Raw genomic sequence first — 26240 nt, 5'->3', positions numbered from 1 at the left:
TCAATAGTTAACTGTCACGGCTCCAAATCCACAATGGGTGCATACTTTGGGGGTCATGGGTCTCTCTTAGTGTACGGGACTATGGCAATGGTTACCGAAAGGATAACTTGAAAGGTTTTTCTACATATCTGTCAGGACTTAAGGTCACATTCTGTGTTTCTTCTGCAACAGCTATTAGCACCGTTATGACTGAAGAGAGTATAGAACTATCTGGCCTTGCTTGAGAGACACTTTCTGTCTAGCTCAGTAACAAAGGACATCCTTTCAGATACTGGGTGAATTAAGTCCTGATTTGTCAGTACATTTTCTTTCTATTAACAATCAATCCCAAGAAACTTTCATATCCTTTCTTCAGTTCCCTTAACGAATACAATGCTTTTAAGAGGAGGCCTATTTAGCAAATATGTTTGAAAGGCTAGACTGGATGTACTTCATTTAGGTTTGCTCAGTGAGTCATCTGCTACTGGGAAAAAAGGGCGGGCTCTGGTTAAAATTTAAGCCCAAAGGCTTGACAGCTTGGATGTCTCTCTGTCCTTCCAAATCTGGGTAGCTGGGATGGACATCTTCTGGTGTAAGCTTTTGCAAAGGTCTTACAAAATTTTGCACAGAAAATGCCAGTATGTAAGCATCTCTTCACTCATAGGAAAAACATATATATTGGAAAATATGATGGGAATTTTATTCCAATTTTTTCTAATTACAGTAAGAGACTGTTTGATGTTCACACACTGGCTAGTCCCGTTAAGTTCAGTTAAGAACTTAACTGCACTAGTTCACTGTTCCTAACACAGGCAGAGAGGCAGAGATATTATCCTTGGCTGGGACAATCTGTGATAATTTTGACCACTGCAGTGTGCAAGCAATATCACAGTGAACCTTCCCCATCTTCTTCACCAAGCAAAATGATAAAGCTTAGCTCCCTTAGCTAGCTACCCTACTGTGAACTAGACCTGCACATATTCCGGATCCAATCAAGTCTTTCTGTTCATCATTCTGCTGGTGAAATCTAACTCTGTAAGGGCCAAAAACAAGGTCTTGTGAAAAAACAAACGCATAAATGAAACCCCTTGCACACATCCATAGATGCCAATTTTCTAGGCTATTTACAGCTATTTCAGTGGGAATTAGCCTCATAAAAATTTTTCTAAGTCCAGTTTAATAAGTAACAAGAAATAACTGTAAGAGATTAAAGCTAAACAAATTTAATGAGAAACAGAGAGTGTTTCTCTGAGTTTTTGGTTGTGACAGAGGATGTGTAACAGTTGGAACAAACTAGCTACAGAAAATGTGAAATCTCCTTTTCTTAGTGACTCTTAATAAAGACAGAATCTTCTTCTAGAATATAAGCTTAGTTAGCCTGACTTAGATTCAGAACAAGGATAACTGCATGAAATTCAGTGGCATGTTTAATGCAGGAGCAGTGGGACTCATCTTACCTAGTTTTAGTTATCTGAAAGTTAGATGCCAAAGCTGGTTGCCTAACTCTGTAGCCAGTGACAAGACAGAGAGGTATCTTCAGAGGATGCTTAATCTAATTTGAAACACCTTTTCTGCCCTCCTTCTGATCTGGAAGGTGGAGAAGGGTCAAAGCTGTGCCTTGGGACACGAGTGTGTGCAAACACACCAGGCAATGCCAGTGCTGCAGCCCCTTTAGCTCCTCTAATAAATCCTGCTTGCTATGCCTGCACCTCCCTTCACTCAGTGAGCTCAAGGCAGAGGTGGAACCTTACACCAACCTGTGGGCAGGGGCAAGGATGAGCCATCCTGTAGGCTCCCTGGGTACAGAGACTTCATGGCAAACACTCCTACAAGTACATCTTTTGCTTACTCCACTGTCCTTACATACCCTTGCTATCAAACAAGGCTTTTTATGGGCTGTGATTTTACCTTTTATCTGTATCCTTAGGAAACAATTCTGTTTCCTTCAAATAGTAACTTGCAAGCCTTGTAAAGGCTCAGAAAACTCCGCTTAAAGCAGCAGGATTTTTTCCTAAGTAAAAAAGGTAGTCCCCAGAGAACTGTTGCATCCTCCCATTTATGTCTAAGAAGCTGTCAGAATAACCTGAGCCCTGCTTCACATGCAAACATGCACTTAGATATTGAGAAGATATCTGATTGCCTTCCTCTCACTCACCTGAAAACGTTTCCCTTTTTCACAGCCCCTTTAAAAATTAACAGTTATACAGCCATCACCATAAAAGACTGTAGAGCATAATTAGTTTCCTAAAAAGGGCATAATCTGCTCTTAGTAAGCCTGTAAACTTCTAGTTCCTAAGTTTATTCCAGAGGTAAACTAAAGTATACCTAAAAAACAACTGCTGTTAGCTAGGCTGGAACCTGCAGATTCAAACTGAGGATTAAAATACAGTCAAAATAATCAGGATGTGGTGATTCTGAACCAGGAAGGACTGTTCAAGGGCCAGACTGAACCCCACAGTCATGGTTTTGTAAAGAAACTTAGAGGAAAAGTTGCTGTCTCTACAGCAACATCCCAAACTCTTTTGCACATGCAATTAATGTACAAAATTTTCATATGCCAAAGAAAACAGAATAGTAACACACAACATTCCTCAACTGTGTTATAATCTAAATGAAGATGTGATCATCTGCAGAAGAAATTCTTTGTGCTCATTAAAGCTGAGAACACGCTGTCATTATGTATTTTCTTCTGATAGATTTGCTAATGCAAACCTGAGAAGAATTTGAAAGTGATTGATTAATGCTAGGATGAAATAATTCATATTTCTCATCAAAGTTATATGGATCAGCCTGTATATTTTTTTGCCACAAAAGGTCAGTCATGTATTGAGTGACTCCTTCCTCTTCCACTTAGTTTAACTGACAACAGCTGACCCCTTTGCCTCTTGACAGTTGTAATCTGTCACCTTAAAACCCAAACTCCCGTAACAAATAACAGTTAAATGACGTGCAATGATTAGACATGTTTGAGTAAATAAAGCAGCCCAAATTTCCCAACCAGCCAACAAAGATAGAGACAGACATTGTGCAAAGGCCAAGAAGAATCACAGACTTTTTTGGATTAACTTCAAAGCCTGGCTGTAAATATGAACCCTCTAATAAAGCTGACTTTTGGATTCAGACTTGCTGATCGAGCAAATAATAGCCTGATTTGTGCAAAAGAGAAACAACCTTACATGGTTATGTTACGTTGTGTTCTGTTAGGGCTCTATTATGTCCCCATTTGTCTAATCATGGTATTCCTGAGTCATCAGAGGGAGATCCAGGGGGATCTTGCCCAGTGTTCTTTGAACTCTGATGGGTACTTTTTAATATAAGACTCAGGAGCTGGCTAGTAAAACATCTGTTTTGAAAATGTATTTCTAAATGTTGAATCTGTACCATCTGTCTGATTTGCGACATCCTTCCAGGCTCCAAGCTCTTTGGACATGTATAGCACTGTAGGAAGTGGAATTCAGCTCATTCTTGAGTATTATTTCAGCCTGTATTGAAAGTTCCTCACAATGATAAAAATCTCCTTCTGGGAGAGCTTGGGGAGGCAGTAATATAAAAAAACCACAGAGGGTGTGCGAGGTTCCCAAGAGGTTTGGAGTTTATTTTCTCTTCTTTTAATGTTATTGAATATAATCATATTGTTTCTCTCTTGACTTTTAGACAGATCCAGATATTTGAATTTGGCAGCCCTGACTGCATGAACTTTAACAGCTAGAAAGGAGAAAAATCTAGTTTTAATCTAAGAAGGCTGAAAAGCAACAGAAACATGGCAGCCACACTGTAATCGGGTGCTCCCTTAGTACACAAAGCCATGTTTTGGCTTCTCTGTTAAATACTTGTTATTTTAGTGTTTCTGAACATGCACTGCTCCTGTTTCTTTTTAGACGCCTAAAAATGGAAATACGTGCTTGACATAATAAAGGTGATAAGTGCTGCAACACCCACATCTTAAGTGCCTGGCCCCAGGCTGGTATCCAAAACCTGAAACTAAATACCTAGGCTCCCTATACAGCATACAGAGACAATGAGGTACCTCAGACAAATTGACTTGCATTAACCATCGGGGTGGTGCATGAGGGCTATCCCTTATCAGGAGGATAGCCACTCAAATCAGAATTCAGCGGGAATATTTCCACCCTCTCAGAAGGCAGAATCCAAAAATGACCAGGAGGTACCTATAGCATTAGTTGGAAGACTTAAAGAGGACTTTGTTTATTCAATATTCAGTGGCAGAAGCTAGAGCTGGCAGTCTAGTGATTAGAGAATTCATGACTGGAAGGCGTGAATTCAATTCCCTCCTCAGCTTGAGAAACCTCACATCCCTGCTTTATAGAATGATGGTGTTGCCTTCTGCTGAAGCTGCACCTCTACAAGGCCGTAAAAAGAAATTGAGAGGTCTGGAAGGGTACAGAAAATAAGAAAGAGCCTGATGTAATACCTTGTTATTTTGGGCCATCAGCTAGAAGTCTTCCCAGTCCTTTCATCCTCCTTTGCCTTCATTGCCTGGCACCTGGAGCTATCATCACTGTTAGAGTGCATGCTCTAATTGTACTTCCTTGATGAGAAATTTTGTTGAGAATCTCCATATTTTACTACTGGTGAACTCAGAGACTCTTTTTGGTGTGGTAGAAATTCTCTAGGCCAGGTAACGCTTTTGGGACAAGGATTCAGTTTAGCTGCACAAAGGCCATTGGAGGCAGAATGCAGATAACCACCAGATAACCAACCAGTGCAGGGCGGCCACACAGACTGTCCTCTGTGCAGCGCATGTGTGTTTGCAGAGGCTTGGAAGTCAGAACACAGGTGAACTGGTGGAGGTGAACTAGTGGAGGTGGTCCGAGACAGGTGAGAGATCTAGCTCTTGTATAGGCTCCTTTATTCAGTCACTTTTCTCCCTCTCCTCTTTACTATGGGAGCAATTATTCCATCTGTAAGTGGGATATGACCTCAAGGAACAATAGTTTCTATCCTCAGCATCCCCCAGCACAGAACCTCTTTCTGTGTCCAGTGGAAAACATTTCAGTCAAGGGAAGCTTGCTTAGTGTTTTCAAAGCATAATTCTGCAGCCAGCCTAAATTCCCTATCCATGGATGGAAGTGGGGAAGCACCAGAAAAATTAGTGAGAGATATCTTGTTCTCTCATTAATTGCCATGTATAAGCCATATATGGAAGTTTAAGTAGATTATTGTAATTCAGACTAAGAATTAAAAGCCATAAATTTGATGCACTGCCCTTCAAGTCACATATAATAACAAAAGGAGGAAGTCGTCAAAGAAATTTGCCTTTATGTCAAACAACTGTTGTTACTTGAAAAAACAAAGTAAGTAAAAAAGAAAACTGTGTGTGGTGGCCAAAAATACTGTATTATATTGGATTTGATTGTTTATGTGGAATGAAGGCTAGAAAGAAAGAGACCTTGGCACTGGGCTGAACTAGCTGGAGGTTTTTTTGGGTGTGGGCTAGTTTTCTTTTCATTCATTGTTATTTAAAATAAAGTCAAAATGTTAACAAGAGCAGTACATGAGACTCTTGCTAGATGTGCTAAAGTATAGGTAACAGGTATATGAAGAAATAAACATCTTAAATCAATAACCATTAAAATCTGTATATTAAAGTGTTCAGAAGTCACAACAAAATATCTGCCTCTATTATAATTTAAAATAGTCTGTTTAAATTAGTGTAAAAGATATAATATATGAAGTGTAAGAAGGTAATGCTAGAGAGGAGGATGTGTTGATTTTCAGAGGAGTTGTATTGTCTTTGGTCACAGATACTTTTGGGTGGACATAGCCTCCTGTTACAAATAGCACAAGTACTTTTTGACCATGCACAGAGTCATACATACATTTTTTAACAAATTAATACAAGAACAAATAGTTGTATGACCTCTACTCTCAGCATTTATGTAAGCTACTCTATTTATTGGCAGTAGTTCAGGTTTTTGGAGGTATGGGTCAAAGAAAATAAGCTAATGAATTCCCAAAGCATATATTTAAAAGGTAACACCATATTGCTTACCCTCTTGTCTCTAAAATGTGCCAGACTCCAGCAGACAAGAAGGGAAACAAGTTTTAATCAGGCAGGGCCAATATTGTTATAACAGCACTGAACTCTATATGCAACAGACATAAGCTGCGGGGGGAAAATTCCACTGCAGCATGCAGCTTGCTATAGAGAAAGTACGCACCCTTCAGTTAGGGTAACTTCACTGGGCTACATCTAACCAGAAAAAAAGTATTTCAGAGAAGTTGAACAATGCTCCATAGAGGCAATGGAACAAAGTCATCCTGGGGAGTCTCTCCAGTAGTTAAACTCTTCAAACCTGCAGAAGAACAATGACCTGTCAGACTTCTTTAAGCTGCTAAAAGTTTTGTTCCTCCTACCCTCAGTCTAGCTCTCTGTGGGCCAGATTTGTCCCTCCATTTTAGTCTGCTCTCTGACTAGGATGCCTCCATATGCCTTAAAGATGCTTTGGGGAGACTTCAGGTCTTTGCTTGAGCTTCCTGCAGAAACCACCAGCATTCCACTGGAGCCTGGAGAACTCTCATTCAAATTGTCCAAGATTTTCCAGCACTTCCCACATTATTTCTGTTTGTAGCAATTGTACTTAGGGAAACACTGCACTGAATATTCGTTGGGAACACTTTCCTTCATTTCTGGATGCTTCTGTGTCTCGCAACTGTTAAAGAAAACAAAGGCTTCGGTTCAAAAATCTATTTGTAAAACAAAAGTGTGGAGAGAGAGAGAAGCCTTAATAAATACACCAGCAGGGATCTACCACCCAAGCAACAGAGGATGGCCATGTTTTGCCTAGTTATGAGGATATTGGCAAACTACTGTCTCAGCGATGCACACAAGAGCAGGCTCTGCTTGTTCTAACACAAGGGGAACCTCAAAAGGCCAATGTAGCTAGGGCTGGGCTCCCTACTGTTGGTCATTAGGCAGTGACATCCACAAATACCAAATTCCTTCTTCCCCTTCCTCTGAGCCATAATGAAGTCCTCAGCTTGAATTGCAAACCACAGGCCCTGCTGCTTCCAGTAAACACTGAATATTTAAATATATGCTATTTTAAAAATGATGTGGTAAAGAAATGCTGTTTTTCACAAATGACTTGAGAATTATAAACAAGGCTGTAGGAGAGACAGCTGCCTGTATCTCCAAGGTGTTGGTACAAGTAAGAATCCTGTTTGCAACTGATGCTGACCACAGTCACTGTTTTAAAGCCCTTTGCCACAAACACATAATTCTGTGAATGCAGGAAAATACTCTCTAGTCTTTTATATTCTCCATTCCTGTAAAGCAATGGAGATGTGCAGTGTTTCTGGGAGCCTACTGAAAGGTTGAGTTGACAGCTGTGGGCAGAACCCAAGGTTATTAACCCCAGCAAAGCATTAATCCACAGGAAGTACCCTCCTCTGATCTTCTTATTGCTGATATAAGCTGAAAATGAAATAAGCCGTGTATTGTAGGTGAAAGGATTTATTTTTCCATGAGTGCTGTGTTTCCTTTATATGATGTTTCAAGAGAGTTAATGCCTTTACTGTACCTTAGCCAATCGGGCTGCATGTCTAATGTCTGCTTCTTTAATAATATAATATATCCTGCTCTCTCCATTACAGATTATTTTTATAAATCATACAAATCATATCCAGAATCCTGCTTAATGTGAATTGCTTAGAATTGAAAGCATAAGGCTTTTTTCAGGCTTTTTTCTGAATGCAGATCTTTGCACAACTACAGAAACGTGCTGGGACTTTCTGTGAGAAGTCTAGTGCTGTAGAATAAGAGATGAAGAATGGCTTGAGTCTGAAAATGGAAAATAATTAGTGTGATAAGGAAAAACTATTTTTCTGAAGATCATGTCATAGATGTTCAGCACCATGAAAGCGTATAAAAAATACTTACTTGCCAAGTCCGATATTAAATCGGTCTAATTTTTCATTTCAAACACTGTTGATAGAAAAGGTAGTTCCCTTTCATTAGATGCCATCTATGTTAAGGAGCTGATTTGACTATCCCTATGTAGTCATTTGAGGCAGTTTTCTTCATATTGCTCATTCCTAATATAAGCCCCAAGGAGAGGGTAAATGTTCTGATAATAAACATTCAGCTGCTCTCAGTATTTTAAAAGAACAAAATTATGGCATAGCCAGATGAGTTCCAGAAGACAATAAATGTGCTGGCTTCAGTAAACACTCGCGTATTTGAAGAGAAAACTAGTTTTTTAAAAAGAAGACAGAATGGACAAGGCAAATACCAGAACTACAACCCTGGACCTCAGGAAAGTAGCCTTCAGCCTTTTCAGGGATCTACTTGGAAGAACTCCATGGGAGATGATCCTGGAGAAAAGAGGAATCCAGGAGAACTAGTGATTCTCCAGGATCACCTCCTTTAAGCTCAAGAACTGTCCATCCTGACATGCAGGAAGTCAAGAAAAGGTGGCAGGAGGCCTGCATGAATGAACAAGGAGCTCCTGGTAAAACTCAAACATAGAAAGGAAACATAAAAGAGGTGGAAGCAGAGTCAGTTGACCCAGTGCAGGGGCCGGGTGGGGAATATAGAAACAGTCTGAGCATGCAGGGACAGAGTTAGGAAAGTAAAAACCCACCAGGAGCTGAGCCTAGCAAGGGACTTAAAAGGCGTCAAGGAGGCTTCTATATCAGCAGCAAAAGGAAGGCTAGGGAGAATACGGGTCTTCTGCTGAATGAGACATGGAAAAGGCTGAGTTACTCAATGCCTCCTTCACTTTGGTCTTTACTGGTAAAATCTGCATACAGTAATCCGAGGCCTCTGCGACCAGAGAGAAAACCTGCAGCAATCAAAATTTACCTTCAGTGGAGGAATATGAGGTTAGGGGAACGTTTAAACAAACTGGACATACAAAAGTCCAAGGGACCTGATGGGATACACCTACAAGTGCTGAGGGAGCTGGCCAATGTGAATGCGAGACCACTCTCAATTATCTTTGAAAGGTCATGGTGACTGAGGGAAGTTCTTGAGGACTGGAAGAAAGCAAATGTCACACTTATCTTCAAGAAGGAGGATCCAGAGAACTACAGGCCAGTCAGCCTCATTTCAGTCCCTGAGAAGGTGATGGAGAAAAAAAACTGGAAGCCATTTGCAAACATCTGAAGGACAAGAAGTTCATTAAGAGTTGTCAGTGTGGATTTACGAAGGAGAAGTCATGCTTGACCAACCTGTAGCCTTCTGCAATGAGATAAATGAGGTTCATCTTGGTCAGCGAGAGGAGAACAGTCATTGGTTTTTATCTTGACTTTAGCAAGGTTTTTGACACTGTCAAAATGAATGAAGATAGGTGGACAGAGAGGTCAATTCAAAACTGACTGAACTGCCAAGCTTGAAGTGTTGCGATTAGCAGCATGAAGTCCAGCTGGAGGTCCGTCACTAATGGCGTACCCCAGGGGTCAATACTGGGGCCAATACTGTTTAATGTCATTAATGACTTGGTTAATGGGACAGAGTACCCTTTCAGCAAGTTTGCAGCTGATAGAAAAGTGGAAGGAGTGGTTGATACACCAGATGGTTATACTGTCCTTCAGAGGGACCTTGACAGGCTGGAGAAGTGGATTGGCAGGAATTTCATGAAGTGTGACAAAGGGAAATGCAAAGTCCTATACCACAGGAGGAATAACCCTATGCACCAGTACAGGCTGGGGACCAACCAACTGGAGGGCAGTGTTCTAGCAAAGGATCTTGGGGTGCTGGTGGACACCAAGGTGAGCACGAGCTCACTGTGTGTGCCCTTGCAGCAAAGAAAGTTGACAGCCTCTTGGGCTGCATTAGGAAGAGTGTTGCCAGCAGGTCGAGGGAGGTGACTCTTCCTCTCTACTCAGCACTAGTGAGACAGATCTGGAGTGCTGTGTCCAGTCCTGGGCTCCTTGGGACAAGTGAGACACGGACATACTGGAGCAAGTCCAGCCAAGGGCCACAACAACGATTAAGGGCTTGGAGCATCTGATGTGCAAGGAGAGGCTGAGAGAGATGGGACTGTTCAATCTGGAAAAGAGAAGGCTCAGGTGGGATATCAGTGTGTATAAACATCTGATAGGATGGAGTAAAGAAGACAGAGCCAGTCTCTTCTCAATGATATCCAGTAACAGGACAAGAGGGAAGAAGCACAAATTGAAATACAGGAAATTCCATTTAAACATAAGAAAAAACTTTTTACTGTGAGGGTAGTCAAGCACTGGAATAGGTTGCTCCTAGAGTTTGTGGAGTCTCTATTCTTGGAGATATTCAGAACCCAACTGGACATGGCCCTGAGCATACTGCTCTAGTTGACCCTGCTCTGAGCATGTGGTTGGAGTAGACAACCTCCAGAGATGCCTTCCAACCTCAGCAGTTCTGTGAAAACTTTGAGTTGGGCCATGGTCATCCAGCTACATCCAAGTTGGCTCCCAGGTTTAGGTTATGCTTATTTCAGGTCTTTTTCACAAACAAACCTTTGTCCATCAGTGAAGGAAAGAAACAGTAGCCCAAATTATCATGGGGTCTTCTTGCCTCAGTCTTTGCTGCACAGAACAGCTGAAAGGGGAGAAGCAATTGTTAGAGAGGGTTTATGCCTTTGATGCAACAGGAAATTCCAGAGAAAAACACCGCCTAGCAGGGAGGAAGAGATGTTGAGTAATCACATAGGAACCAAGTCTTGTCAATGGAGCAGTAGAAGGAAGGAGAAAGAGTTTTGCAGAAGAGGATTTAGGAAGTGACAGCAACATTCCAAATACACTGAACTGTAAGAAGCTGGTGCCAAAATGAAAGATTGCTTTACTTACAAGGCTCTCTCTTTCCATAAATCAGTAGTCAAATACTGTGTTGAATTCTGGTCATCATATTTCAGAAAGGATTGAGACAGGTAGCAAAAATGATTAAGGGCTTCAAAAATATTCTCATACAAAAGATTAAAATTGTTTACCTCAAGGAGTCTAAAGTAAAGGGATATAATGATACTCATAACTCCTAGCCCTCTGGATTCCAGTGGACATATTAGCACTTAACTATCTAATGCTTTTCAGAGCATATCACAGCACTTTCGAAGGAGATCCATATCAATACCCCAACTTTACATGGGATGGGATATACAAGATAAGTTGCATGTAGTGTCATCAGTTGCAGAGATGGAATTAGAAACAGGTTTTTTGACTGCCAGAAGAGCATGGTAACCACTCAGCCATCCTTCCTTGGGATAAAAACAAGGAAAAAGAGGACGTAGTTCGAGTGCAGGATCTTTTGTCTGTAAAAAATTAACATTCAGTGAAACTGAAACATGTCGAATTCAAAGTGAACTGAAAGATTTACTTGATACCTGATGTACTCTAGCCTTCAAAACTAACTCCAGTTAGATATCGATGATGCCAAGAGCTCAACAGGATTCAAAATATGTGTGTGGAAAATATTTGTATCCATTGTAGTAAATGTTGCAACCATTAAGATTCTTTTAAGGGACGTGCACTTTCACATGTCAGTGCTTATGCCAGTTCATAACAGATTTAGGCAGATATTTTTCCAGTGGACATCCTAGCACTTAACTACCATTTCAAGGCAGTTTGAACAGAGTGGGAGATTATTATCAAGGTCAGAACAGCACAATGAGACACACAATTGGTCAGATGTAGCGTGTCAATGCCTACCTGGCTTCCAAATGAGGTGAAAACACTGATTAAAAGTCACAGCGTGAGCTATATGATCTAACAGTTTTTAGTCATTCTGAACCAGGGAAGGTAATGCCTAATCCAATCTAGTAATATTTTATAAATATAAGCAAGTATAAATGAAACACAGAGAACTGACAGATACATTTGGTTTTGTCTGCACATCTTTGGGTTCGTTGAAGTCCTTAATGAGAGCTATATAAATATTTTACTAGGCAGGCAGTTAAACAATGACTGCTATACATGCCTATTGCAGTTGCACAATGTAGTAAAAAAGCAAGGTGAGTTGTTCTGGATTTTTTGAGCTGTACTGCAATAGGAAATCAGTCACACTCTAAGTAAGTGAAGTGCAAAGATGTTTGTTCCTATTGTTGTTCTTTGATGGGAAGGCTCAGCCATTCCTTTGATGCCATCAGGGAGCTCTACCAGCCTGGTCTCAACATAGGCCTGGAAATCTTCTCAAGATACCCACATTTGTTGTTGGGCTTGGTGAGCAGAGGCAAGGTTTTAGAACATAGACACCCCATGAACCTCCCCCCTGCTTCAAACTCACCAGTCTCCTATTTCAGAGAGAAATATGAGAAACAACTGTATGTGTCTTTCTGCATATCTAACTCTTCTTCCCCATTTGAACATGCGGTCTTTGTATTTCGACTTTATGCTGTATTATGTGTTTGTCTCGTGGACATGTACAGGTCCTAGGATTGTTGTACCCTTTACCAAAAGAAACCATCTTTGCCTTAGGAAATCAGTGCTCTATATTTTTTCTCTGCTTATTTCTCATAATGCTTTTAAGTATAAACATGGTTTTTAATAATTTCTTTTTTATATCATTTCAGAGAAAGAATGATCTCTATACTCTTTCCTCCAATGTATCCTTCGAAGTTAAGAGCATGCCATATAAAGTGCAACCAGCAAAGCTCCCCGAGGGAAGCATAGCAGTAAGTAACTGAAAATGATATCTTTGTGTGAAGCACATGTATTTGGTCATTCTGATCACAGCTGTGAAAGTTTTTATAGAAGAAAGTATTGAGATCAGTCTTTCCTGTGTTTCTAGTGTAAATTCCTGAAATAATACCTAAAGGAAATACCTTTATCGTTTTCTGTGGAAGTTGCTGATATATGATACTAATTCCGTTTTTAAATAATTTCTTGCTGCATTAATGTGCAGACTGCTTTATTGCAGTCAGGATGGATTTTTCACCCAGAAGAAAACAACAAAACTGTGAAAGCAAGTGTCCAGTTACCTTGTTTGGGGTAAAAAAGTCTGGAGGAAATTTTTGTGCAAAATCCAAAATCTTGTTTCTGTCAGGTTTAGAGATCTCACTCTTCTCCCAGTCAGCAGTTCTCTCACACAAGCTTACGGCAACTTCTCTCTTACCTGTATTAAGCTTCTTTGATACCCTGATTTTCAGAAAGGTCTGCATGCCTCTCTAGGGTTTCCACCTCACAGCACATCAGGTACAAGATACGAAATTACATGGTAATCCCTACAGATGTGACAGATAGATACTAAAGTTCTTGCCTTATTTGCAGAGCAAGATTCGTATGGTCCTGGATTATTATATGAAAAATTAATCTTGGAGGCTTAAGTTTGATTTAATTGTTTGCCGGTGCCAAAGCATTGAGTTTGGGGAGCAATTTAAAGGAATTTGCTTCTTATGGTCTAATGCCGTGGTTAAAATTCACTCTATTTTGCCATTACTGATAGAAATAAGTAAAATATGAGTGCAAAATTTGATACTAGCATAAGAGTAATCTGAAATTTGAAGATTGTTTTGAATTATTGTTCTTATCTTCATAAAGATTTATCATTTACAGTCCTTCTAAAAGGTAAGCTCAGTGCAAACTTTTTGAAGTTAAATCATGGTGCAAATACATCGTATCAGTCTGTTGAGATGTAGTAGCAGGGTACAGAATATTTTCTTATGTGGAAAACCAACATCATGATACACTTTACACTTACTTTGAATATATTTTAGAGGATACAGGTGATAAAGTTTTGTTTTGAACAAGCACAGATTGAACGGTTGATTGATACTTGCTCTTGGAAAACACAAGGTGAAATCTTGGTCCTATATGCTCAGTGACTCCAACCTCTAACATCAGGAGAACCATGATTTCACCAGAAAGACTTGATGCTTAATGAAATATTCATCCAGAAAGGTTCAAAGGCTCCAAGCTGACAGATATACTCAGGCTCTTTTTATTTTCTTGCAGCATGTGTTCCATACCAGAAACACATGTTGTGCAGAACTCTGTTGATAGTGGTGCCTTCATCTGGACTGAAGTGCTTTACCCCAGGTGATAGCCTGCTGTTCTCAACAAGTGTCAGATGATCTACCAAATGATCAGATAAGCATTTTATTCTCTTACTGCAGCCAGTATAATGCTTGTTATTTGCTGCAGATGATTTACAGCAAAATGCCTGTAATGGCAACTGTAAAATGTTGAAAAATGATAGCGCTTTTATGTCGTTTCATATCTGGACATGGCAGTGGATGCTTGCCAGCTCTACAGCTTGATGTGTTATATGCACAAGCTCTTTTGATGTTCCACTTGCAAGAAGAAATATTTGCTTGAAGTTGGGCAATGCTTACTATTTTTGCTCCTTCTGAAAAAGATCACTGGTTGTGTTTTAAAAGTTTCCAAAGATTATTTGGAAGTTTATGGTTTTCTTTCAGACAATGCAAGGATGGAAGTGGAATAAAGATTTTAATATTTTAAAATTAATTGTCAAAAGTATATATCTAATAATCAGCTAACACTTTACAGTTTATATAGTGAAGGTAATACATTCTAAAAGAACAGAGCATATGTCCTTCATTTAACTCATACAGTCCTGGGTTCCAATTATGCAGGCTGATACGTATATTTAATTTTAATGGCATGAATAATCCCATACACATCAGTAACCTACACAGTCATGTAGTCATATTTGCAGCACTGAGGTCTTTATTTCCATCATCATGGAATATAGGTCTGTATCTTGAACAGAGGGTCATGATACATATGTGTGTGAAAGGTTAAGTAAATGTAAGAAAATCTGAATCTTTTATAGTAAAACATTAGAGTGAAAATGGCATCAAACAGAAAATTAGCTTGAAACTTAGTGGAGCTTAAACCAAAATCCACTGACATCAATAGAAGTATTTCTATTAATTTTGATAGGCTTGGAATTACAACTATATCTTGTGCAACTTGTTGGATTTCCTTGCTAACAGCTGTATCATTCAAAAGAATATTGTCATTTTTTCTTAGAGGTATTATTGTGGTAAATAATATTATCCTACTTGATGAATTTCATGTGCAACGTGAAAGTACTTTTTATTATAAAAAGTACAGAGTTAGAATAAGCAGTAATTTGTTCCATTTTAATTTATGATTCTTGAGCCAGTTTTGGAGTTTAATAAAATATGATTGCTTTTCTTAAATGTTTGATAGGATCTTCAGAGGGGATGCCTTTAGTCTAAACTGTTTGACCAGTGTCCTACAGTGAGTAAAATTGGTTTCAGACTAAGGCTTATAACTCTTTTTTAGCTATTACATGTACTTTCATTTTAAATATGCTTGTATTCCTTATGAAATATATTTGCACAAACATTTGTGAAATGTAAACATAAATGTCAACATTAATTATGACTCCAAGCTCAAGGGAGCTTTTACATTCTATTTTGAGCATTTTTTTGGAGCATACAAGAACATCATGCTGCAAAGGTTGGATGAGAACATGCAGGAGTACTAAAGAGTTCCTGTTTCTCAGTCTCTGTAAACAAAATGACTAAAGATTAGAGGAAGGTCATCATGGGCGGTAAAAGTGGTAGCATTAGAATAATAATCAATTTAGCTACTGTTTCTTAAAGTAGCAGATTAAATTATGGAGAAGTTATTTTTATTTTTTAAAATGTGTCTTTTAAAGGACAAGAGGGGGAAAAATAGCTTTGTGAGAATCCCACTAGCAGGCACTGAATTCTGACCATAGATGCTGAATGTTTGCACCACTAAAACCTAATTCCTGCCTATCCACAAGGGACTGCCGATGAACCAGCAGCTTACCATGTATGCTCCTCTCTGCTTTGCACTGCCTTCCAGTGGAATCAAAGACAATTTTGAAGCTACGCTGAGTAACACCAAAATCGGGAGCAAAATCCAAACTGTACAAAAATCAGTGGCAAAACCCCTAATATTTCTTTTATCGTCTACTTACAATGTGCTTAACTGTGGCACATTTTAAAAAAGGAAAATAAAAGCCCCCTATAGAAATACTTTCATGAGCAACAAGTGACTTTCATGGAACCACAACAGTGGTTAAGTTGATCAGGTTAATCCTGAAGTTAAGACTATCAGACAGCATCTGTGCTAAGACCAGCTTGGATTTTATTTCCAATAGCAGACAAAGGTTCTGTCCGTAACTCTCTGGTTGGCTTCACCCTTATCTCAGTGCTTGAGCCACTTGAGATACAAGGCTCAGCCACTTGAGCCACAAGGAATTCCTTGTCACCCCTTTACATACAAAAGGTGTCAGACGTTCAGCAGTGTGCAAGGCCAAAAGTCAGATGGCTCCTCTCAAGTCTGTGAGATGCGCTTTTCGCCAGCCTGACAGAGAAGCAATCACTGTTTTCAGTGCTCAGTATAAGAAAGTCTTCTACTCCCGAACAGAGAGGAAAGCCAACATGCATCTAAAGTACAGTGCCAACATGCAACACTTGGGTAAAAATTCCACTTCTTCATATTGGCCACCTTAGATGAAAACAGATAAATCCCCCTCAAAACGTTCCCTGGCTCTGATCCTGCAGTACTAAACCTACCACATGGAGAGGAACAGAAATCCAAGCTGAATAATGCAGACTTGTCTTAAATCAAAATCACATGTAAAACTGTTGTGGACAGCATGGGGTGGAGGAGGGACAGTCTTCTGTGGAAATGGTGAAACAAGGCAGGCAAAACTGAAGGGATGCTTTATTTCTTTCTTCCCCTCCAGCTTCTGCCTCAACTCTGTGGGTGTTCAGGACTTGCAGTGTCAAACTGTTCACCAGGAATTGCATTAGTAGCCCTGCAAGTCTTTGTATAGAGTATAAAAGGAGGCAGCCCAGGGGCATTATATTCTACTGGTAATGCACACAGGCAGGAGTGAGACTGATGACTACATATAATCCCCTGCTCAGGAAATAAATCTCAAGCACTTAGCACAACTCTTCCCTTGCTTTCAAAAACCTAAGACAAAGAAGAATTCATGGGAAAAGGGTGTGGGTGCGACAAGATGGTTTTAAGATTTTAGCAGGCAAATAGTTCATTAGCCATTGGCCTCACTCCTGCTACAAGAGAAGAGAGATGTGGCAGCTTTGCAGCAGCATTCTGCTTTATACAGGATAGACCAAATTTCTGCTGCCTGTTTTACTCATTGGTGATAATCTAAGGATTATAAACATGATGCTCTGCATTTCTATAAGATTACAATTTCTTGTTTATATTTCAACACTTGTCAGGCTCCAGCTGAGCTACTGAAATTACACTGTAAATTGCAGTCTACTGTCTGTAAAGGCAGGACGACAGAAGGAAGAAGGGAGAGAGGATTATGAACCCATGCAGTACAAGCAAGGCTGAGCACTGCTACACCACTCATAATTGGTTACAGTGTGTCCTCAGGAAGACCTGGGTGTCCTTATCTGGATCCGTGCTGATAGGTGCTCTTTAGGTATCACACAAGAAGAGCTAGGTTGCCTTATTGTTTTCACAGCCTAAGAGAAAAGAAAACACAACACGCAAATGCAGCAAACATCTAGGAAGTGGTGCATAAAAGAAGACATGGAATGGCTCCATAGGTACTGGTAGTTGCATACACTGCTATCAGTTTTATCCAAAGCCTAATGAAATGCACCGTCCCTGATGAAGTAGACTGTTTCCACTGATTTCAGCAGGATCTCAAACATGCTCTGAGGTCTGGATTGACCACACCTAATTTTGAACAGTGAACTGGAGCACATCAATTAGGAGTCGAGTTGCTGTGCTCCTGTGCAATCAGTAGGCAGCCCTATGAGCTATTCAGATCCTAGACAACACCAGGCAGCAGCTTAGTTCCCCCCTGTCTGAGAGCACCTGTGGTGCTGAAGTAGTTGCCTTAGATTGGATGAAAGTGGAGTTGGTGCCCAAGGAGACAGATGTGGTTCAGTCAAATACTATCTTAAGAAATCTGTAAACAAAAAATCCTTCCTACAGAAGTACTTGCCCACTCTGATAATTTCCATATTCAGGATGTACACTTTCAGTAGACTGTCCCTCTACCAACCCATCCATAGCTGGCCAGCAGCTTGCCAGAGTCTTTTTGTTCTGGTTTGCTGATGTTGTACAGTCCGGCCCAGGGCAGCGATGCTGACTCCATTTCCTGTTGCATTTATCTCAGTCACATTGTGCCATCTAGGAATTTGGCTCAAGCTATCAATACCAGAAATGGCTAAATCAAATTTTTGCAAGCAAATCGGTCTTCCCTCAGGTTTGATCTTACTGTAAAATGGAGTTAGTCATTTTGTCAAACTTGAGAGGACGGAAAATGCTGCTTGGGTTTGATTTTTGCTGTTGTTCACAAATATTTGTTAAGATGATTTTGGTAAGTGGTCTATCACTTCACTGCTCCAGCTCCACAACAACATGCTCAGACAAGTGATAGTGTTAGAACAGACACTGTAGTGAAGCTCAAACCTTACACAAGTAAGGTACGTATGCTGTATGTTGATAGTGTCAGATCCTTTTCAAATAATAATTTAAAAAGTTATAACTTCTTGCATGTAGTACCACAGTTTGCCAACAGAGGAAGCGCACGGTGTGGATGAGTTGGGATTTTTTAATCAATCTCAGGTTTTGCTGTCTTGGGGTCCACTGAATTTTTGTCAGCATTTCCTGACTCTTGCGCTGTATGTGATCAGGTCTTCAAGGCTTGCCTCAGGGCAACATTCATGAGGATTTTCAAGCAGTAGAAGGGAGATGCTTTCTTCCTTGGACAGCTGAGCTCATTGCTTGCTACAGGCTTTGTGCAGCCCATCATAACCACATCCCTTCTGATTTCCCTGGCCAGATAAGCCTTTTACTTGCATTCATCTTTTTCCTTAACTGGCTTTTCTCTGGAAGGAATCTCTGCAGACAGTTCAGATGACCTTTTCTCATTTTCTCTGCCCTTGCATTTTAATGCCAGATACAGTACCACTCTGAGACACAAGGAGAGCCATTCAAAAACATTTTGTCTTTACTAAATGAGCACTGCTCGTGCTGAATCTAATGATACAGAGAGCCTATGAAGTGCTGCAGTGGTTAAGAAGCAACCCAAAGAGGAGGCTGGGGAAGGGAATGGTATCCCTGCAGTGGCATAGCTGATTACTTGATCACACCAGCAAGATACCTGTTGGGACCCAAGGGGTGGGATTTCATGGGGTTTTTTACTAATTCTGTTTGCCTTGAAATAATTTTTTCTTGCTTTAATTGGCTAACATTTATTCTGTGTATCTGCTATCTTTTTGAAGTCTTTTAGGGTAATAACTATTTACAGCTGCACCAGAGAAGTATATTAGCTGAATGTGTTTGTTAGATGGTATGGCCAGCACTGCAAGCACTTAATCTTCAGGGTACAGGTCAATGTTAAAGTGCTAACCCCAGAAGGTCTGGGCAGTGTCTCGGAATTTTCTGTGTAACCCTCAGTGGAAGCTTTGGTAGAAGGCAAGTGGTATCCCACATAGAAAGTTTGTCCCTAATTTCAACTATGATCTGTGTCCTGTAACAGTGAGGGATACTATAAAAAATTGTCCTGGTTTCGGATGGGATAGAGTTAATTTTCTTCCTAGTAGCTGGTACAGTGCTGTGTTTTGGATTTAGTATGAGAATAATGTTGATAACACACTGATGGTTTTAGTTGTTGCTAAGTAGTGTTTATACGAAGTCAAGGATTTTTCAGCTTCTCATGCCCAGCCAGCAAGAAGGCTGGAGGGGCACAAGAAGCTGGGAGGGGACACCACCAGGACAGCTGACCCAAACTGGCTAAAGGAATATTCCATACCATATGACATCATGCCCAGTATATAAACTGGGGGGAGTTGGCCAGGAGGGGTGGATCGCTGCTCAGGAACTAACTGGGCATTGGTCGGCAAGTGGTGAGCAATTGCATTGTGCATCACTTGTTTTGTATATTCTAATTCTTTTAGTATTATTATTGCCATTTTATTATTATTATCATTATCATTGTTTTTCATTCCTTTCTGTCCTATTAAACTGTCTTTATCTCAATCCACGAGTTGTTTTTTGGTTTTTTTTTATTCTTTCCACCATCCCACTGGGTGGGGGGAGTGAGCGAGCAGCTACGTGGTGCTTAGCTGCTGGCTGGGGTTAAACCACGACAAAAATATATGCATCAATAGACCTCGCCAGACTGCCATCTTTCTTAAGTGCTGCATCAAAGTAGGGGACAGTTGGCTGCACAGATGAAGTAAGTGGAAAGGACTATTCCAAAGTGTCTTCCAATTAAGCGTGACAGTAGCTGGGAGACAGATCTGCTCGTCCTTGCAGAATGAAAAGTCTAGGAAAGTATGCTGATCATCAGAAAGAGTGAGAGAGGAAAGGGCTAGGTGTTGCAGAAAGGCTGAAACGTGCCATCTTCAAGGAGAAAAGTGAGAGGCACAGAAATGGAATTAATTTTGAACTGGACTACAGAGTTGTGTCCAGTCTTCAAACTTAGGATGCTGTTCCATGAATGAACAAATTATCGTTGTGCTAACTTTCAGGTGCATCAACCAGTGAGTTAATAGCAAAAAAACAAGTAGAAAGAGAATTTGCAATGAGTGCAGATCAGGGACTGGGCACAGAAACTTACTAAGAAGAGTAGATTTCCTAGCTGTACCTCGACCACTAAAGAGGAAGATCATTTGAGAGTTTGTGTAATCAGTTTGCTTTGCAAACCAATTTCATCTTGTCATGAAGAAAATAACTTCCATCTGTTACATACTTATCCTGTTTAAGGGAGACTAGGAGTAAATGAGAGAGGTCCAACAGAAAACCCGAGAGAAATAACTTCCTAGGCTAACAATAAAGAGGAAAGTTTGACAAAATAAACTAAAACTGAAGGGACATAATTGTGGCTGAGGAGCTAAGGAAAGCTCAAACTCATTCCTTCCCACTTCGGAGCAGCAGAGAGGGAGCAAATATTCAATGAGATTGACGAGGAGCCTTCCAAGCGGAGTCTGAGAGTGTAGAATAAATTTGGTACAAGGTATGAAAGGGAGAGTGAGGAGGAGGTTACTTATGTGGATGGCCCCAGAAGGAGAAATACAGAGGGGTTATTATTACTCTTTGTCAAGATGAAGGTCTAAAGAGAGACGTTTGCCAAGTCAATTAAAACCTTTGATAACTCATGTTGTACACACCTGCTGCTTTCTAGAGCCTCAGACAATGAGAGAGCGTTTCATGCTTATTTCCCATTTAGGTAATAGTCCGTATGCTTGGCTTCTTTTAAGGAGCGTAGCATCACACTGTGTGTTAGGCTTTATCACAGGGACAATGCACTCTGCTTGAGTTTCATTTTTGGACTGCTTAGCTGAAACGCAAGTCATAGGAAAAAATGTATACTGGTGTGTCAGCAGAAATTAAAATAAGAATAATGTAGCTGGTATCTGTTGTGGTTTGAATTAAGAGTTTGGGCTGAAGTCAACCATTGTTTCAGAGTAATTCAGCGTCAGTCCGTTGTACTGGCCTAGCCTGTACCAGCATACATGTGAGTGGAACTTTGCTCCTTGAACCTTCTTGATGCATCTGCACAGGAGGGTATTTTTTGCTACTCTGTATTAAGTGAAAATGATTCGTATGTCTGATATGACGAGCCTTTTGTATATGTGCAAATCCCATTTCTAGTAATTATCATGAACAAGTGGAAAGGAACTTGCAGTAAATGAAGCGAACATGGGAGAATTCCAAGCAATGTGTATTTCTAATCTGCAAAATGCTGTTGAAGTGAATGCTTATAACCTCTGTATTCTACTGTCAGATTTGCTTTACTTGCTTAATTTTTGTTCATTTAATGTATTCTTTTCATTTCAGATCAGAACATCTGTCATTTGGTCCACTCCAAATGTCTCCTTTGTAATCCCTTTATGGGTTATAATACTAGCAATACTTCTTGGACTACTGGTATTAGCTATGTTGACCCTAGCTTTATGGAAGGTATGTTGCATTATTACTGTTACTGTTGCCTTAAAAAAACCCTGAAAGATACGGGAAGATACTAACAGATAAGAAAAAGAGAGGCTGGAATTTTGTGATCTTTAACAGTTTGGAGCAAAAGCAACAATACACATGTGTCTTTTTTGTTTTGGCATTTCTGACATGCTAGTGTCACTGACCTTTATGCAAGGAACTTGTTTTCAAAAAGTCCTCCTTTATTATTAAAGTCGGGTTATAAATGGGCATACCGAGTTTGGCTCTGTTTCCCAAGACCTATGATCCTCTTTTTCAGGATGTTTAGGTTCAAAAAGAAGTGACTCTAACTTTGTTTTCTCTGAATACTTCAGGAATTTCCAGTTTTTGTCAGCATGTAACAATACTCCCAGCTTTGAGAATTAATTTTTAGAAGATTTCCTTTTATATTAGTATGTCATATCTTCAGTTTTTTAAGTTTTCTAGTTCTGTGTTGGTTGTTCCACTCCCTTCACAAGTTTCAAGACAAGTTACTGGAAACGGCTGTATTACAGGGAGCCAACATAGCTTTTGGCCATCCTCTCAGTTCCCATTAAAAAAAATTAAAGTAATTTCTCAAGGTAGGATATGGCTCATCTGCCTTTAGCTGCCTAAAGGTTATGGGTTAGGTGTCCAGCCTATGCTGACTTTCCAAATTCGCCTACTCGGTTAACAACAACAAGAGCAAAAAGCTATGTCTAAAACATGGGAGGATGAGAGGAATTACCTTTTGGTGGTACTCTCCTTTGACCTCTTGTGAAGCCTACGTAACTTTCAACCTTTCAGCCTAAAGGGTAACTTTTAGGCAGTTAAAGTTAGGTGAGAGGAATCTCATCTTTAGTGATCTTTAGTCTAGGTCACAACACTGTCCTGTGCACATTTCCCAACACATATTCCACCTCTGTTATTATTACTATTTGTCAATCTAAATATCTTTTCTGAATGAGTGTCTTGCTGAACTGAAATTAGCAGTTTTCTCATTAGAGTCAGTCAGTATCAGCATTCAGGCCAACTTTACATCTCCTGCAAAGACATCTTTCATATAATTTGAATTTTTAAAGCTATAATTTGGAACTCAAAAACTATCATTTTTCATAGGGAGCCATTTGAATAGAAATAAAAAAGCTTCACAGTCTATCAGCCTGCCATAGATTGTATCCGACCTTTCAGGTTGACTGAGTGAAGAATCAAACTGCAGCTGAGTCTTCCTGTGGTTGTCTTACCATGACGCCTTTGTTTCTGTTGATTGTTTCCTGCAGTGTGGCTTCTTTGACAGAGCTAGACCTCCTCAAGATGATGTGGCTGACAGGGAACAACTGACAAATAACAAGACTACTGATGCATAGAGGAAGAGAGTGACAGTTCAAGTCAGAATCCTGCCTGAGACTAGAAACACAATGAGGATTAAATGAAGGATTCCTTCCACCAGTCTTCCTTTGTACGTGCAAGTGACATGGTGTCATAATCTGATCTATGCAACATTCTGAGAACATGCCACATGATGGCCATCCTTGCCAAAGAAAGCAGCTTTATCACTGCCTTACAAACATACTCACCACTGAACAGAATGTTTATGCCATATTCCAGTCAGTCTACGTTTCAGCAGATGCTTTTGAACAACATGTGTGGTATACTAAGATGCTTCCAGAAGAAGCCCAAATCTCCCAAGGAGAGAATGCCTGCATTGCTGTATTGTCTAGAACATGGACCAGGACAAAACTTCTGAACGCTACTGTATCATGCAGAATACCTTTGACACCTCCCTAAGAATAAGAACTTTTACGAAATTATGGCTCAGGGAGACAAGCAATATATCAGTACTGTGAAAGTACTTCTGAAAAACAAAGGTAGTCTATGAAGAACTTTATAGATGGGGCACAATTATTTATTTTTCCACCTTTTCAGGATAAGTATCTGATATAATCATCAACTTAGATTTTGAGAAAAGAAAGTAAAAAACTAGAAATCATGTACTTACCTTGCATGTAAATAGAGAAGTAAACCCATTGTACACACACAACACATCTTTCTTGGCTACAAGGTGTTTTGCAAAGCAGAAGATTTATGCAACATTTTACAAGATGAGACATATGATAAACAAGTACATGTTGTATCTCTTTCAACCCAGAGCTGGCAGTATCACACCCAGATAACTAAATCCATGCTCAGTATAGAGCAAGGGATGAGCTACCCTCTCCTTGCCTTCCTGATGGCTGACACCTGTACAGCTGACACAGGATACAGTCATTTGTGAAACACTAATATAAATTATCACAGCCACACTGGTGATATTGAGAAGGCTTGGGGGTTTTGGGCTACAGTAATTTTTCTTTGCCATTGCCCTGTTACTTTGTTGAAATGGCCTCTTAAAATGGAATGGCTACTGCCATTGTATCTTCTGTTTAATTTGTGTTGTAGACCCTAACACTGTTCACCTAAAGAAATCTTTGCCTTTTTTTTTTATTTTACAGTCTACAAGCTGGCAGCGTATTTAAAGTGTTGATTTCTACAAAGTTTAGGGCTGAATATAATTATTTCTTAAGCAAAGTCTTGCAGGGAGGGTGGGCAGGATTTGTATTTATGCAGAAAAATAAGATGGCAGCCAGCCAAGCATGAACAAAAAGAAGGAAACATATTTTGAGGTAAAGAGTAAAAATATACATTTAGGATTTTTTTTTTTTTCTGGGTCGAGGATTCTGAAGAAGAGAGGCTTCATTCTTTCTCTTCTATCAGCAAACGGTCCTTATCTCAGCAGGGGCTCTAAGCGCTGATCTGTGCACATTTGTGCCTGAAAGCTTGAGTCTTCCAGTGCAACCTGAGAGCGTGAAATTAGCTATATTGTGTAAACTTCAGGAGGGATTGTTCATTTTCTGAAACATACATCACACTTTCCTTCTCCTGAGCTCCTTTTCTTTCCAATCCATCTCAGCTTCTTAATCAGCAAATGGCCTCACTCATTCTGACACTTCTTGGCTCCTTTTAGATAACTGCCCTTCTGCTTCCTAAGACTTCGGGACAGGACTAGCCATGAGACATTGTCACTTCTGTCAGTCTGACAGGAGATTTTACAGTTTTACCATTTCTTGCACGCAGACTGACCTGTGAAATCCAGGCAGGAGCTGGGAAACCTGAGCGGGTGTGTTCCATCTTCATATCTAAGGCAAATTTGCAAGAAGACCTGTATGGAGTCTTCAGCTTATCAGATGCAGTGTGCCCATGAGACTTAATGAGAGGAGGAGACACATGCCTCAGGAAACGGAGGTGCTTCACCTCTGTTTTCTGAGGATGGGGAGGCCTGACCACTTCCCAGTCCCCCAGAAAACCGTTAACAGACCCCTTCCCCCAAATGGGACCCCTTGTAGATTAGAGAGATGAGCTGATAAATACCACCACAAAGCAAGCCTGTCCCATATTTGCACACCTCTGTATCCCGTATATTCGAGGTGAAATCATCCTCCCATGAAAAAGACAGTGAGCTTCTAGCTTTTGTAAATATTGAATTGTTGTGTGTAGCAGCTTCTGAAATAAGATCAGCTAGCTCATTACAGTCACATCACCTGCACAACTCTTACTCTGATGAAATAGCACCATAAGGAGATACTGAACATAGGACTTTTGTATGTGCAATACTTTATATTACTTATATACCTGAAGCATGTTTACACTGGCATTTGTGGTTGTTTTTTAAACTTTTGAATATACTGATTAATGATTACAATAAAGAAAAAAAATAGGAAAAAAAACCCCAAAACCAGCTCTGTTCAGTATTTGTTGCAATGTGTTTTCAATCCTGCATTGCTCTGAGGATGGGACTAGGTGACCTAATAAGTTCTTTGCAGTTGTAACATCTATGGTTCACTTTTGAGCAATTACTCTCCATTTTAATGATGGGCAAAGCATGTTCAGATACTAAATTTAAACCAAAAAGAACCTCAGTGACTGCTGGGCCTGGCTGGAATCCATTGGCTGCAGCTGTGTAATGTCACTGGAAACCAAATTAGAGGCACATGATCTGACAAACGGTTACTTTGAGCAATACTTTGTTTTATATTTCTACATCCTTGTAGATTAAACTTCCCCCATGGAAATGTCTGGAGCCGTGTGCTGTCAAGGACTGTAGTCTTGGTCCCAGCGTTTGTGGATAGCTTTGGCTGCAAATTGCAAACAGCTTTGCGAAGAAGATTTCTGGGTTTCAGTGCTTGCCAAGAGTGTTTATCCCCTGGGGAGATTGCATCCTGGATGTAGACACTAGCAGGCAGTTGACATAATCTTTCCCCCCAGTATATTAGTAATGTGCTGCACGATAACCTCTGCCACATCCCTACATGACTGAACTTTGTTTCAGTGATGTCAGACTTGTAATGTGTTACTAAATGCAGCTTTCTGTA

The 26240-nt window shown here is 40.1% G+C and overlaps 1 protein-coding gene across 1 annotated transcript in view; it reads left to right on the top strand.

Annotated features, from left to right (window-relative positions):
• Positions 1-25599, top strand: part of ITGA8 (integrin subunit alpha 8) — a 119090-nt gene extending 93491 nt beyond the window's left edge. The window contains exons 28-30 of the mRNA XM_050891991.1: positions 12486-12587; positions 21718-21840; positions 23112-25599. Of these exons, the coding sequence (XP_050747948.1) occupies positions 12486-12587; positions 21718-21840; positions 23112-23198 (312 nt within the window). The 3' untranslated portion in view covers positions 23199-25599. The remainder of the gene's footprint in view (positions 1-12485; positions 12588-21717; positions 21841-23111) is intronic.
• The last annotated feature ends 641 nt before the right edge of the window (positions 25600-26240 follow it).

This window comes from Gymnogyps californianus, chromosome 2 (genome assembly GCF_018139145.2).
Source record: "Gymnogyps californianus isolate 813 chromosome 2, ASM1813914v2, whole genome shotgun sequence".
Lineage (NCBI taxonomy): Eukaryota > Metazoa > Chordata > Aves > Accipitriformes > Cathartidae > Gymnogyps > Gymnogyps californianus.
The sequence above is the reverse complement of the archived record's forward strand: the minus strand, read 5'-3'. Positions and strand labels throughout refer to the sequence as shown.